The following is a 13,493-nucleotide window of genomic DNA, read 5'->3' on the forward strand; positions in this document are numbered from 1 at the left end:
AGTTGTGAAGGGATCCTTCTTTATCCATTTGGATCTCTGCATTTTTAAGGGACCGTTAGCGTCACACTAAAATCTAGAAAGGGCACCCGCACCACCCGCCTTTAAAAAGCCACATACGGATTTCTTCAGCAAATGGAGGGACCCCCGACTTGCAAATTCACTACGGACTTGGGACAAACATGCCTTTTCCCAGGGCTACAACCACCACAGCACGTGCTGCGCAGCCTTGACTTGTTTACAAAGCGCGTTTCGCTGACCTCGTCTCCTTGAACACCTTTTGCGACCCCGCAAGCTCCCTCTCAGCACCTCCACTTGGCAGAAGAGGACGCCGAGGTTCTAGGAGGCGACGTGACTTGCTCGAAGTGGCACAGGGTGCTGTCGCTCAGGGGCCCATGGCTGCACCCTCCAAACGGGGTCTGCGTCCTTGGGGGTGGGGGTGGAAAGGGGGAGAAAGGGGGGGCACGCGTCCCAGGGTACCGCTAGGTCGGCTCCGGAGCCTCGGAGCGCGCGTGGGAAGGAGGCGTTGATGCCCTCGTTAGCAGCCGACTAGGGCGGGGGATGCAGCCCCCTCTCTAACCCCGGACTCTCCCAACCTCTCGGGAGCTTGTCTCTCGGCGCGACCCCGCGGGCGCACTCGGAGGCGCGCCCGCCCCGCCCCCACCCCACGCCCCGCGCGCTCCCCTGGCCGCCGCGCGCGCGCCTCGCCGTCGCTCCCCTCCCCGCCCCTCCCGCCGCCACCCCGCCCCCGGCCGGGTACCCTCGCCGGACCCGAGAGAGAGCGCCGCCGCCATCTTAGTTGCTGCCGCTGCCTCAAGCGAAGCGCTGCCTCCGCCGAGGGGAGGGCGCCCGCGGCCCAGCGTCACGGCGGCGGCTCCTCCTCGGACCCCAGTGCTCGCCGCGGCGGCAAGCAGCCGGCTCCGGGCCGCGAGAGCCCCGCTCGGCGCCCCACGAGCGTCCCTGCCGCTCCCGCCTCGGGCCGGCCGCGGCGCCGGGAGCCGGAGCGATGCTGCGCCGCCCTGCGCCCGCGCTGGCCCCGGCCGCCTGGCTGCTGCTGGCCGGGCTGCTCTGCAGCGGCGGGGTCTGGGCCTCGCGAGGTAAGCCCCGAGGCCGGGTCGGGGCGCGGGGAACGAGCGCCGGGAGCCGGGTGGGAAAGCGAGGGGTCGGGGCCAGGCGAGCGGCTCTGGGTCGGGGCACCGGAGGCCGTGCGCGCGCGTTGCAGGCGCCGGGGGGAAGCTAGGTTCCGTCTCGGGCGCCGCACCGGGGCCCTGGCCGCCCGCATTGCACCCACGTCCGGGTGGTGGCTGCACGGATCGCGGGGAACGTGCGGACAGGCCGAAGGATCGGTCCGCCTTCCTCGGCAGCGCCCGCAAGCTGGGGCTGCATTCTTGGGGAGGGATGCCGTGTGCCTGTGTTGTGTGCTCAGATGTGCATCAGGCTGGGGGTGCATGCACAATTTTTGGTGTATGCTTACATAAGAAACCACTCCCCCGCATCCCTTCCCAGATCCCGATTATCTGCGGCTGCAACCGCAGACGCGGCATCTGCGCCCCTTTCCATCTCCGTCCAGGGTCTTACCAACGTCTGTTTTCAAAGGAGCAGAGGCTGAAACTTTTGGCTCCCCTCCCACCTTTTCACCCAAAGGTGAAATCGTGATGAGGTTTACAACCGTGGTCTCACCCGGTGTTAGAAATCTTCCTCTCTCCCGCCCCCGACACATTGGTGCAGTTTTTCTGACGGTAATTTACACCATACAAAAAGGAGAAACCCCTCTTTGATTTCTTAGGGTCGAAATTATTTCATGGTTACTTGACAAAAAAATATTTGTTAGTGAATCGATTGTTTTGTTATTTTTTAACCTTCAACCACTTAACCTTTTAAATGTTGCACGCCTTGTGATATTGACTGATCTTGCCAACGAAAAGCTTACGCATTGCAGATACATGCTTCGGAGTGGATCTTGGATTGGTAAACATTTTTCTCGGCCTTGGAGCAAAGTAATCTAGGTGTAGTCTATAGAGAGTACTTAGATTTGTGCTTATGGTTTTTTAAAATAAAAATTGGAGGGAGGGAGGATTGATGGAAGCCCAGATGGAATGGTCATATTTCAATTTAGCCAGGCTTGTAAAAAAAAATCTCACTTTCTCTTTCTGGGCATGACATATCAAGAGAAGTATGGTGTTCACAAATTAAAGGGCAGGAGAGGCAAATGCATCTTTTGTTCTATGTTCCTTTCGTCACATTGAGGATGATAAACTTTGAATACTTCTTTTATTTATTTCATTTCTAACATTCTGTTGACTCTGTCAAATTCAGATCTCAGTCACTAAGTATCTAATTGCTCTCAATTTGATCTTTAAAAGTTACATCAAGCTGAGTTTGGAATGTTCTTTCCAGATGTGGGATGGAGGTCTGTAAGTTTAATATATCCAAGAAAAAATGTCAAAGTTTGCTTCTCTTGGGGAAAACCCACACAGCTTAAAAATATGTGCTGGGATTGGATATTTGGGGAACAAGTGTATTTAGTTTAGTCAGTGATAATATTTCTTATTAAAACTCCACATTTTTCTTAAGTGTGTCCACTCATCTACATTTACTGTTCATTATTGAATTAGCAATGGGCTAATTAAGTAGCCTATTAGCATTGCTGAAGATTTCAACTATCAAGTATAGTTTTTATGGTGGACTAACAGAAATCTCACATGAAAGACACGTTGAGGACTCGAGTCCTTTGTCATTTGCTAACTTTCTATAAGATTTCTTGGTGCATTTTTAGTATTTAAGAATTCTTAGTCTTCAAAATAAAAGCATTTTAAACCTCAGTTATTCTGTTGTGTTGTTCTGTTTTTTGTTTTTTCTTTTTCTAGCTTACAGTTAGAAAATGTGTTCCATGAAATGCAAATAAAACGATTTCTTTTTGAGCTATCAGAAACATATTTTGTATGTAAACAGGCAATTTGTGGAGACACCTTCTGTGGGCTCTTTTTAAAAGATGATCTTTTCAGCTAATACGTGAATTCTTAATCCTGCCAGACAGTGTGACACTGCGATCTGCTGTTGGTTCATACTCTAGCTGCCTCTAAAAACAATGGGAGGAAGATAACCTAAGCTGCTGTAAGGTTTATAATATAAATTCCATTTTGACTATTCATTGTTTTATGGAGAACCCTAAATTTCATTTTAATTGTAGCTATAGTTCTCTTAAAAAAAAAAATCAAGTAAACCAGAAAATTAGGAGAAATTTCCTTGGCATGCCCAAGGCTGCCTGCCTTCTTCTCCAGTCTGTCAATGATCAGGAAATAGAAAACTGAAATAGAGAAAATAGAAAGTTTATATGAATACTAAATAAGAGCAAATGCAATCTTGTAATGCATTTCAAAGCCAAATAAATAACGTGCACTGTTATTTTCCCATTTGCACACAGACTTCCCAGTAGAGGTTCTGCTTACCAAACCATCCTGGTTGAAATTTCATCTCTCTGAACCCCTGAATCTTCCCTCCCCTGCTTCACTTGTTACTTCTCCATGGCATTTACCCCATCTTAACAAGCTCTGTTATTTACTTACTCTGTTCATTGCCTGTCTCTCCTCACTGGAACACGCACCCCAAGTGGTCTGTGGTACTCACCTGTGTATCCTATCACCTGCACTCAGTGGACTCAGTGCTGTGTGAATGAATGCACGGTCATGTTTGGTTTAGGCACCACTGTGTTTTTACATCCTGATTTTCACCTGACATAGATGTTTAATGCTGAGAAAAGCATTATAGACATAGAATCTAAAGGAACTTGAATTCTACAGCATGGATAAGAGAATTCACTAGTAGATAATTTTTCAAGGATTCATTCTATTCATTGCAGTGTTGGGACATGAGATCATTAAACAGCTTTGTAGACTGTAACTCTTTGGCTATCATGTTAAGGTCATGTTTCAAAAATACTGTAATTCTCACCTTTTTGGGAAAACAGTTTCTTAATTTGTTACCTTGCTTTTCAGAAGCAATTTTGAGGAAAAGTAAGTTTATCATAGACTTAAATATTATGCTTAGTTTAATATTTTTGTTGCTGAAAGTAAATATATTTATTTCACATGATACCTATAACTACTAAAGAAATAATATTAATGATTCTGAATGTGTTGCAATTTAAGAGCTAGGACTCTGTTAACTGGAACCCTCAGTTGACTGGAACCTAGCTTTTGGCTGCATGCTACTTTCAGGAAAAGAAGCAGAAAACCAAGCAGTTTCCTAGAAGTTCTTTTTCAAAAGGAAATTTTAAGCATTCATATCACATATTATGTGGGTCAGTACTATTTGATTTTTGAGCCAAAAAGAAAACAGTGAATTAAGTCTTAGGTATGAGGAATATAATCCAATAATTGGAATTTTTGTGAAATATAACATTATTTTCCTAATGAAATTGGAAAATGCTATAATTCCACGACACTAGTTTCAGGACTTGGTTAAGCTTACTAAACCAATTTTTTTGTCTTTTTTGCTGTGGACCGCCTTCAAAGTCTTCACTGAATTTGTTATAGTATGCTTTGGCCACAGTGCATGTGGGATCTTTGCTCCCTGATCAGGGATCGAACCTGCACCCCCTGCGTTGGAAGGCAAAGTCCCAACCACTGGCCCGCCAGGGAAGTCCCACTAAGCCAATTCTTGATGTTTAAAATGAGGAACCTGAGGGATGTTAAATTTCTAAGAAATGAAAAAAGTGATTGAATTATTATTTTCTAAAACAATAAAATGTAATTTTTTTGCATAGAGTTTTCATTTTAAGGTTTGAAACAAAGTATATTTGGTTATTCTGAAAAATCAAGAGTTATTTCTCACTTGTTCTGATTAATTGAGGTTTTAGATCATTAGGGTTTTAAAAATATACCTTGCTTTTTCTGTGGTTATGAGTTGGTAACAGTAGAGGTACTTAAGAAATGTATCTTGAAATTTAAGATACTGATTCGTGATAAAATACAGATTTTAGTAGAGCCTCAGGAATGTAAATGGGTTCAGAGTTGGGTGGAAATGATTTATGCAGTGTCATGTTCTTGCACTGTTAAAAAACAACAAAAACCAAACCCTCAGAAGCGACATCTTAACACCAGTAAAGGCTATCAAAGGCCAGAGTTAGGAGCCTTTAGGCTCTGATGGTCCCCCTGCCAACACATCAGCCTGATTCGAGGGGTCGGTTTTTCCATGGAGCCTCCATCGCCTAGGATTTGAGCAAAGCATCCAGTTGTCCCCTGTGTGATAAGTCCATTCTTCCCTATGCTTTAAGGCTATTTTTGTTCATTTTCTCCCTTAGCTGTAAGATGATATTATTATTAGATTAAAGTTTTCCACAAGATTGGTTGCTAAGGCTTTTTTTTACTTTTAAAATTCTATGGGAAGATTCAGTTGCTTCAAAGTAACTGAATTTAGAACATCTTAAAAACCTGTAAGACACATATGAAAGTTAACTTCCATTCCAGAACCCCAGTACGAGGTATGCAGTAGCACAGTAGGGGAAGAATCGTGTTTTTCTTTTTTCACCTTTGGTCAGGCATAAATATGTTTCGGACCATAATTCTCTCAGGACAAGAACTTCTGTCAAGTCTGCCACTCTTCAAGTCTACTTTGATCTGTACTTTCTGGAACTTATTGTTTTAGGGCAAAAGAAGACTTTTCCTGCATTCGCTCTCTCTTCATTTTTAAAACAGGTTTATTTCCAATGCAGGGGCTGCAGCTTTGGTCCCTGGTTGGAGAACTTGGATCCCACGTTCCTTGTGGCCAAAAACCCAAAAACTTAACACAGAAATAATACTGTAACAACTTCAATAAAAACTTGGGGGGAAAAAGCAGGTTTATTGACACATACTATAATATTCACCCTTTTGAAGTATACAGTTTGATGATTTTAGTATATTTACCAGTTGTGCAACCATCACCAGTAGTATCTACTTTCAGCACATTTTCATCATCATAAAAAGAAGTGATGAAAGCCCTTAGCAGTCACTCCAAATCCCCCCTTTTCCCCATCCCCCCCCTCCCCGCCCCCCTCCGGCCCCTGCTGGCAACCAGTAATCTACTGCCTGTCTTTATTCTGGACATTTCATGTCTGTGGAATCATACAACATATGGCCTTAGCTTCTTTCAATTCATGATGTTTTCAGGGTTTATCCACATCATAGCGGGGATCAGTGCCTCATTCCATCTTAAGGCTGAATAATATTTACTATAGGTTGAATGTATGTGTCCCTCCAAAATTCACACACTATTGAAACCTAATCCCCAATGTGATGGTATTTTGAGGTGGGGTCTCTGGGGAAGTGATTAGGTCATGAGGGTGGGGCTCTCATGAATGGGGTCAATGCCCTTGTACAAGAGACCCCAGAAAGCTCCCTGGCCCCTTCTGCTACTGGCAGATACAACAAGAAGATGGCTGTGAACCAGGAGGTGGGTACTCACCAGACCCTGAATCTGCTGGCACCTTGATCTTGGGTTTCCCAGTCTCCAGGACTGTAATAAATAAATTTCTGTTGATTATAGGCCACCCAGTCTATGATATTTTGTTATAGGGCCCAGATAGACTAAGACAGTATTCCATGCTGTATGGACAGACTACATTTTGTATATCCATTCCTCAGTTGATGGACATTGCATTATTTTCCACATTGTAGCTACTATGAATAATGCTGCTATGAACATACAGGTTTTTGAGTGGACATATATTTTTAGTTCTCTTGGGTATATAACTGGAGTGGAATTACTGAGTTTTTTAACTCTGTGTTTAGCATTTTGAGGAACTACCAAACTGTTTTCCAGAGTTGCCACACCATTCTACATTGAGTCCTGACCCCTGTAATCACTCCCAGGAGTGTCTTTCTAAGGAGATAAATATCTCACAATTGTCTCAGGGTTTTCTTATGATAGTTTTAAGTTGCTGAGTTTTTTTGCTCCACTCAGGATAAATTGGCATTTCATCCAACCAGCTTGCTCCTTCTCTCCTTCCATCTCCCATATCATTCTGGTCCTCTGCCCTCAAGGAGAAAAAAAGTGAAAGTGTCGGTTGCTCAGTCTTCTCCGACTCTTTGCGAACCCATGGACTGTAGTCTGCCAGGCTTCTCTGTCCATGGATTCTCCAGGCAGGAATACTGGAGTAGGCACCCATTTCCTTCTCCAGGGGATCTTCACGGTCCCAGGGATCGAACCCAGGTCTCCTGCATTGCAGGCAGATTGTTTACCATCTGAGCTACCAGCATGCAGAAACTCAAGTAGCCGTCTCTATAAGACAGATGATTCTTTACACGTCCCTGAAAATTGATCATCCAGCCTAGGCACTCACTGGCTCACAAAGCACCCGTTTTCTTCAAAGCATTGTTTGGTACTTAAATCAACTCTCCTTAGGACAGAATCTCACCAGTCCTTGAAGCCTCTGCAGACACCCAGACTGAGAGCAAATGTAACCTAGTATCCACACCCCAGCTTCCCAAGCTGTGCCCCACCCCCTACCTGCCCTTTCTGCCTGTGATCTGAGAAGTGAGCTAGTACAATACAGTGCTGCCAACCCAGTGATGGGGGACACCCCGTCACAAGCAGAGTAGATAGCTAAGGCTGGGCTTTATGAAATTCTAAGGATGTCTAAGGAACAACTAGAATTCTTAAACTGTGACTAGTTTAGAAAACGAGGTTTCTTCGTTACCTTTTCATTGCCTGGATTTGATTGCCCAGAAAGTACTGTTAAAGTAAATTAGTTTGGTCCTTTGATTTATTCTTTAAACTATTCATGATATACCTAGTCTTCAATTATAGTATAAAACACTTAGAAGTGTCTTTAGATTGAAAGTGAATTTTTAAACAGTAAAAATGAATGTCATCTTTCTCTAATACCTACTTAATGTATAGTGAAGATGCGTTTATTCTGAGTTCTTCCTAAATCTTAAAAGTATTAATAGAGTGCTTTCATTTTAAGAACTGCCAAGGAAAAAAAAATGAAGGTCATAAACTTAAATTGTAGATAGTGTAAAACTTGAGAATGATTTGCATGAGGTTGTCTATTAAGTGGCTTTTAAAGAGCAAAATGTATTCCATCTGAAAGGCAGAATCCAGTCACATTTAATTTTGTATATTTAAGATGTAGTTAATGATGAATATTGATGGGATCAAATGCGTAATCGAAATGTGGGCCTCCTTTGTTCAAACACTATTAGGAGTTTCAAGATGGCAGCAGAGCATTAAACCAAGCATGGGGCCCAGCATGCCCAGGAAACCGGCCCTAAGTATTGATAGAATTAATATAGCCAGAGTATTCATTGAATGTGGTCCTGAGACTAAGATTTTAGCCAGAGCCCTTGGTCCTCTGGGCACCCTCTCAGATGAAGCCCCACCCCTCCCGGGTGGCACCTCCCCACTGATGGCCCACCCCCACCCCCATACCCCTGCCGAAGACTTTTATTCCCTGGTGGCCTCAGGGTGGAGGCTGCACACTCTGCCATGCCCAGCACCTGGTGAAGGGCAGACTATGCTCGGTTCACAGAGCTCATCGGCAGTAGATGCTAATTGAGGAATAGGGCCGCTTTTGATTTGCAGGATTAAAGCCCTTTGCGTCAAGCAGATTATGTTTACCTTGAAAAAGCCATAACTAATTCATGCCAGTTTCCTATTACTCACAGAATTAGTAGCAAGGATAACAGAAATAATTAAAATTCTTGGATAATCCCTAATCTTTTTTTTTTTTTGCCTTGTGTTTCAAACGTTTATCAGAGTGGCTGGTAAAGAGCAGAATGCACTGGCTTGAATTTAATTTTCTCCCCAAGCCGCTCTCACTTTGGACCACTATTACAGAGAACGGTGGGGAGGCTTGAGAGGTGGGCAGTGGCCATTCCCAGCCTTTGAGCACCTCCTCTGCTAGTGCTGGGTTAATGGGAGGGTCCCTCGATAATTCCTCAGCCTGAATTACAAAGCCCCGAACTGGCAATGTTCTGATCTTGCTTCTGAGTTGCTTGTAAATATCCGTTAATATCTACCCATGATTCCTGAATACAGCCCTTGTATTTGGCAGGGGTTTTCAAAAGTCCATGCCCAAGTGTATGAAGCTTCCTCCTGCCTAATTAAAAGAAGCAGCTTACAAGTATTTTAGAAACATTCAAATCCTAGAATGGAAAATGAATTAAATGCTTTTTCATATGAAATTTGACATTTTAAAAACCTTTTCTATTTGGAGGAAGATGTACCAGTAGAATAATTTAATAACATAGTCTCGCCTTTCCCCCAATGGTGACTTCAATTAATAATAACTGCAATATTAATACTTGTTTGATGAAATGTTTTAGAAAGGTCATAAATGCCAGTAATTAATATATATTTATTTATTCATTTGATAGAGTTTATTAACCCCATTTTTTCTAGAGTTAGTCCTTTCTGAGTATTGAAAGGTTTGCTGTGTTTATTACTACTTCAAAAAAGCAGTGCATAAGGCAAGTATGTCTTCCTTGCATTTTTTTCTTTTCTATTAAAATGGTGTTTGCTTACGTGGTTTTCAGTGCTGATGAACAGAGTGAAGCCAGGGCCAATGAGAAAGCAAACACAGGCCACTCAGGCCAGGTTTTGGTTGTTTAAGCCTGAAGGGAGAAGGCTAAATGTTTCCTGACGTTTCTGTTTTGTCTGAAAACTCAACTTGGGTGCAGGAGAGCCGACAGGTATTTGGGGCCAAAGCTTTGCCTTGGAGCAGAGCAGTCGTGACTGTACTTGCTCATCTTTGGAAACCCAGGTAACAGACAGGGTAACAGAGGCAGGCCAGTGCGGTGGGCAGTGGTGGAACCCTGACATCGGAGGAAATCTCCCATTGGTGGCCAACAAAAGTTAACCCGTGTCTAACCCGTCAGATTTAGGTCTTGTCTGCCCAAACTCTCAGGCACGTTTTACTTCTCCAAATGTGGATTGCCTGGGTCGGCTGAACTCAGCCCAGGTGAGGCTCCTTGTCTGCCTACCCCCACCCCCAGCTCCATGCTGTCTTCCAGTGCCTGTTTTTCGGCTGCCTTCACCCAGCTTTGTCTTGATGTATTGTTTCCTGGGATCCATTTCTGATTCCCAGATAACCTGAAAAAGCAATTCATATTGCTTTATTCAGTTCAGTTTAGTCGCTCAGTCGTGTCCGACTCTTTGCGACCCCACAAATCACAGCATGCCAGGCCTCCCTGTCCATCACCACCTCCTGGAGTTTACTCAAACTCATGTCCATCGAGTCGGTGATTGCTTTATTAGGAATATAAATTGGAATTTGGATTATGTTTTTCCATGGATACATTGTTACAAACTCCTTAAAACTCCAAAAGTGATGGTCAGAAACTGGTTTAATCCAGAACGAGTGAAAATCAAGCAAATTGGCAGTAACACACATCACACACATTCACCATTATAATATGTTATATATTACAATATTAATCATTAATTAACAGTGAAGTGCTAGTTCATGTTTTGTGGTACACAGGTCTTAAAGTTGTAGATAGCTTCAGAGAATGTGAGACATGTTGGCTCAGGCCTGGATGGAAGAGCCCAGAAGGAAGAGAAAGGTCGAGAAGGACAGAGGAGCCTGAGGATCCGAGTGAGAGGAAAAGGAGGGAGTGTGGCCTGTTCACCGTGTCCTGAAAAGGAAAAGAGGCAACAGAAGGGAGGAGAGGCAGGCTGCCAGCAGACCCCCGGGACCAGGTGGCAGCCCTGCCTGGGTGGCTGGGGTGCAGGACCCTCGGGTGGCATGTCAGCCACGTGGGGAATGCCTGTTTGTGCAGGTCATTCTCTCAGGAGAGTACTTATTGGTGTGTGTCATTTGCTCCAATGTACTGAATGTTTTCATCAAGGAAAATTTTACTTAAGAATTGCTATTTAAAGGACTTCCCTGGTGGTTCAGTGGTAAAGACGCCACACTTCCGAGGCATGGTGTGTGGATTCCATCCCTGGTCAGGGAACTAAGATCCCACATGCTGTGGCAAGGTCCAAAAAAAAAAGGGGGGGGGGAAGTGCTATTGAAAACTTTTCTTGAATTTTCCAGGTTCCTGAATATATATGAATTAAATTTATGGCTTCATAAAATTATTTTACTAAAGCAAATGTAAAAAAAAATATGCTTGACATAACTCCCCAAATTCTCAATTGGAGTTTTTAGGTGTCATTTCTGGAGGTCATCCCTTCTGAATAATGGTGACTTCTGACAGTAAATGCTAAAGGATGGGCTTCCTCCTTGAATTGTTATATAGGATAAGTTGATCTCTGAGGCAGCATTTCCCTAAGGATGGTATATGGATAGGTGTTAAGTGAGTGAGTGTTAGTCGCTCAGTCGTGACCGACTCTTTTTGACCCCATGAACTAGCCAGCCAGGCTCTTCTGTCCATGGAATTCTCCAGGCAAGAATACTAGAGCGGGTTGCCATTTCCTTCTCCAGGGGATCTTCCCGACCCAGGGATCAAATCTGGATCTCCCACATTGCAGGCAGATTTACCTTCTGAGCCACCAGGGAAGCCAAAGGGTTTGTTGGTCACCTGAGTTTGGGACATGCAGTTAAACATGTTTCATTACTGTATGACTTCTTGGAACTTTTAGTACCATCATGTGTGTTGCGGAATTACTGAGCCCGGGTATAATCAACATTTATCCAACTAAGTAGAACACGAACTCTTCTGGAGCCTGTTGCGGCACTGGTGTTGCATGGTACACACTCTGGGAAATGCTGCTCCAAATTCTGCCCCCCCCCCCCCATAATACAATTTAGTACAAAAAGGAAAAATGTAAAATGACCTTAAATACTACCTTTGTGAGATCCTTAGTCTTAACACTTCTGTGTCTATCTCTAGATTTTTTTATTTCTCTTATAGAAAATTATCTACGTAAGTCAAAATTGTAAAGAAATGAGTTGATTTTATACAGCGTATTTTATAACTTTTTCAGTGTCATTCATTAAACATTTGTCTCAGGTATGGTGGCTGTAATAGTCCATTAGCGGGCTGTGGTAGGATCTACTTAACTAGTCCTTTAGGATTTCCAGACTGGGCTCAGGAGCCCCATGCTCTCAAAAAGTATTGAGGACCTCCAAGAACTTGTGTTTATGTGGGTTTTATCTCTCAATATTCACTCTATCAGAAATTAAACTGAGAACCTATTAATATTAAAATGTTTAATTGTTAATTTGTTTAAAATAGCAGTAACAGCCCATTAGATGGTAACAACATATTTTTGATAAAAAAATACCTGCATATTCCCTGATAGTCCAGTGGTTAGGACTCTGCTGCCACTGCAGGGGCCATGGGGTTGATCCCTCGTTGGGGAAATAATGAAATCCCCATATGCTGCATATGCCCAAATTAAAAACAAAAGACAAAAACAAAAACCCTCCGTATTTCAAAACAAAAAGCAGTTTACTAGGAAGACTGGCATTGCTTTATATTTTTGTTAATCCCTTTCCGTGGGTTTAAGAGAAGGCAGGAGGATTCTGCATTCAACTTGTTGCTATCTGTTGTTTGGTTGAAGTAGGTGAAGAAAATTCGGCCTCACGAGACGTATAGCTGCAAAAGGGAGACTTTGTGAGGAGACCCTTAGAGGGTCTTGGGGACCCCCTCCCCCCACATGTAAAAATGTTTTTGTAACTTCCACAATAAGAGAAGTCTGCTTGCTTTACTTTCCCCACAGGAGTCTTCCCACCAAGTTCTAACAATTGGTGCCCTGGGGCAGTGGTTGATGTTGAAATGCAGCTGGGGACTGAGTCACCAGAACTCTGCTTCTAAGTAGTAGTTGAAGCAGCAAAGCAAAGCTTGCAAGTGATTTACTTAAAAAAGGAGAGAAATTAGGGTTAATTCACTTATTCCTGTAATTATTTGTTGTTGTTTAGTTGCTAAGTCATGTCTGACTCTTCGGGAACCCCATGGACTGTAGGCCGCCAGGCTCCTCTGTCTGTGGGATTTCCCAGGCAACTGGAGTGGGTTGTCATTTCCTTCTCCATCCTATAATCATGTCTTCCTCTTATTTACATTGTCACTTGCTTTCTTGACTGGGGAAGACGGGACTTAATGGCCCTCATTATAGACTGGCTTTGCCTATTGTTGCAGCACGTTCTGCTGCCAGAGGGACCCTTAGAAGTGGGCAGTCAGTGCCCTCCGTTTTATCAGTCCAGCTCTTGCATGTTTATGGATTATTCCTTTGGTTTTCTATGTTCACTATGGGACATGTTTTTAATGAGGGAGAAGGCAAGAATGGGTGATAAAGTATGAGTACATGTTAAAAATCAGGTTTATTAGGATTTTTCTTTGGTAGTGTATAATTACTCAATGTTTTCTAGATGAAATCTGGGGAAAACTTGTCTTTTAAAAAAAAAAGTTCAATACTTAAACTGAAAGGTTAATGTCTTTGTTTTTCCTTACAATATGGGCCTTTTGAGACTTTAAAATGACTGATACCATTGTAAAAATGTTTTTGTAACTTCCACAATAAGAGAAGTCTGCTTGCTTTACTTTCCTGAAAAATCTTTTGGGGTG

General features: G+C 43.4%; 1 protein-coding gene across 6 annotated transcripts in view; it reads left to right on the top strand.

Annotated features, from left to right (window-relative positions):
• Positions 1 to 783: 783 nt before the first annotated feature.
• CLSTN1 (calsyntenin 1) overlaps positions 784 to 13,493 on the top strand; it is a 76,023-nt gene continuing 63,313 nt past the window's right edge. For all 6 annotated transcript variants that reach the window (XM_059875721.1, XM_024976738.2, XM_024976741.2 and 3 more), the window contains exon 1: positions 784 to 1,094. In XM_059875721.1, the coding sequence (XP_059731704.1) occupies positions 1,004 to 1,094 (91 nt within the window). In that variant the 5' untranslated portion in view covers positions 784 to 1,003. The remainder of the gene's footprint in view (positions 1,095 to 13,493) is intronic.

The sequence above is a fragment of the Bos taurus genome, chromosome 16 (assembly GCF_002263795.3).
Source record: "Bos taurus isolate L1 Dominette 01449 registration number 42190680 breed Hereford chromosome 16, ARS-UCD2.0, whole genome shotgun sequence".
NCBI lineage: Eukaryota > Metazoa > Chordata > Mammalia > Artiodactyla > Bovidae > Bos > Bos taurus.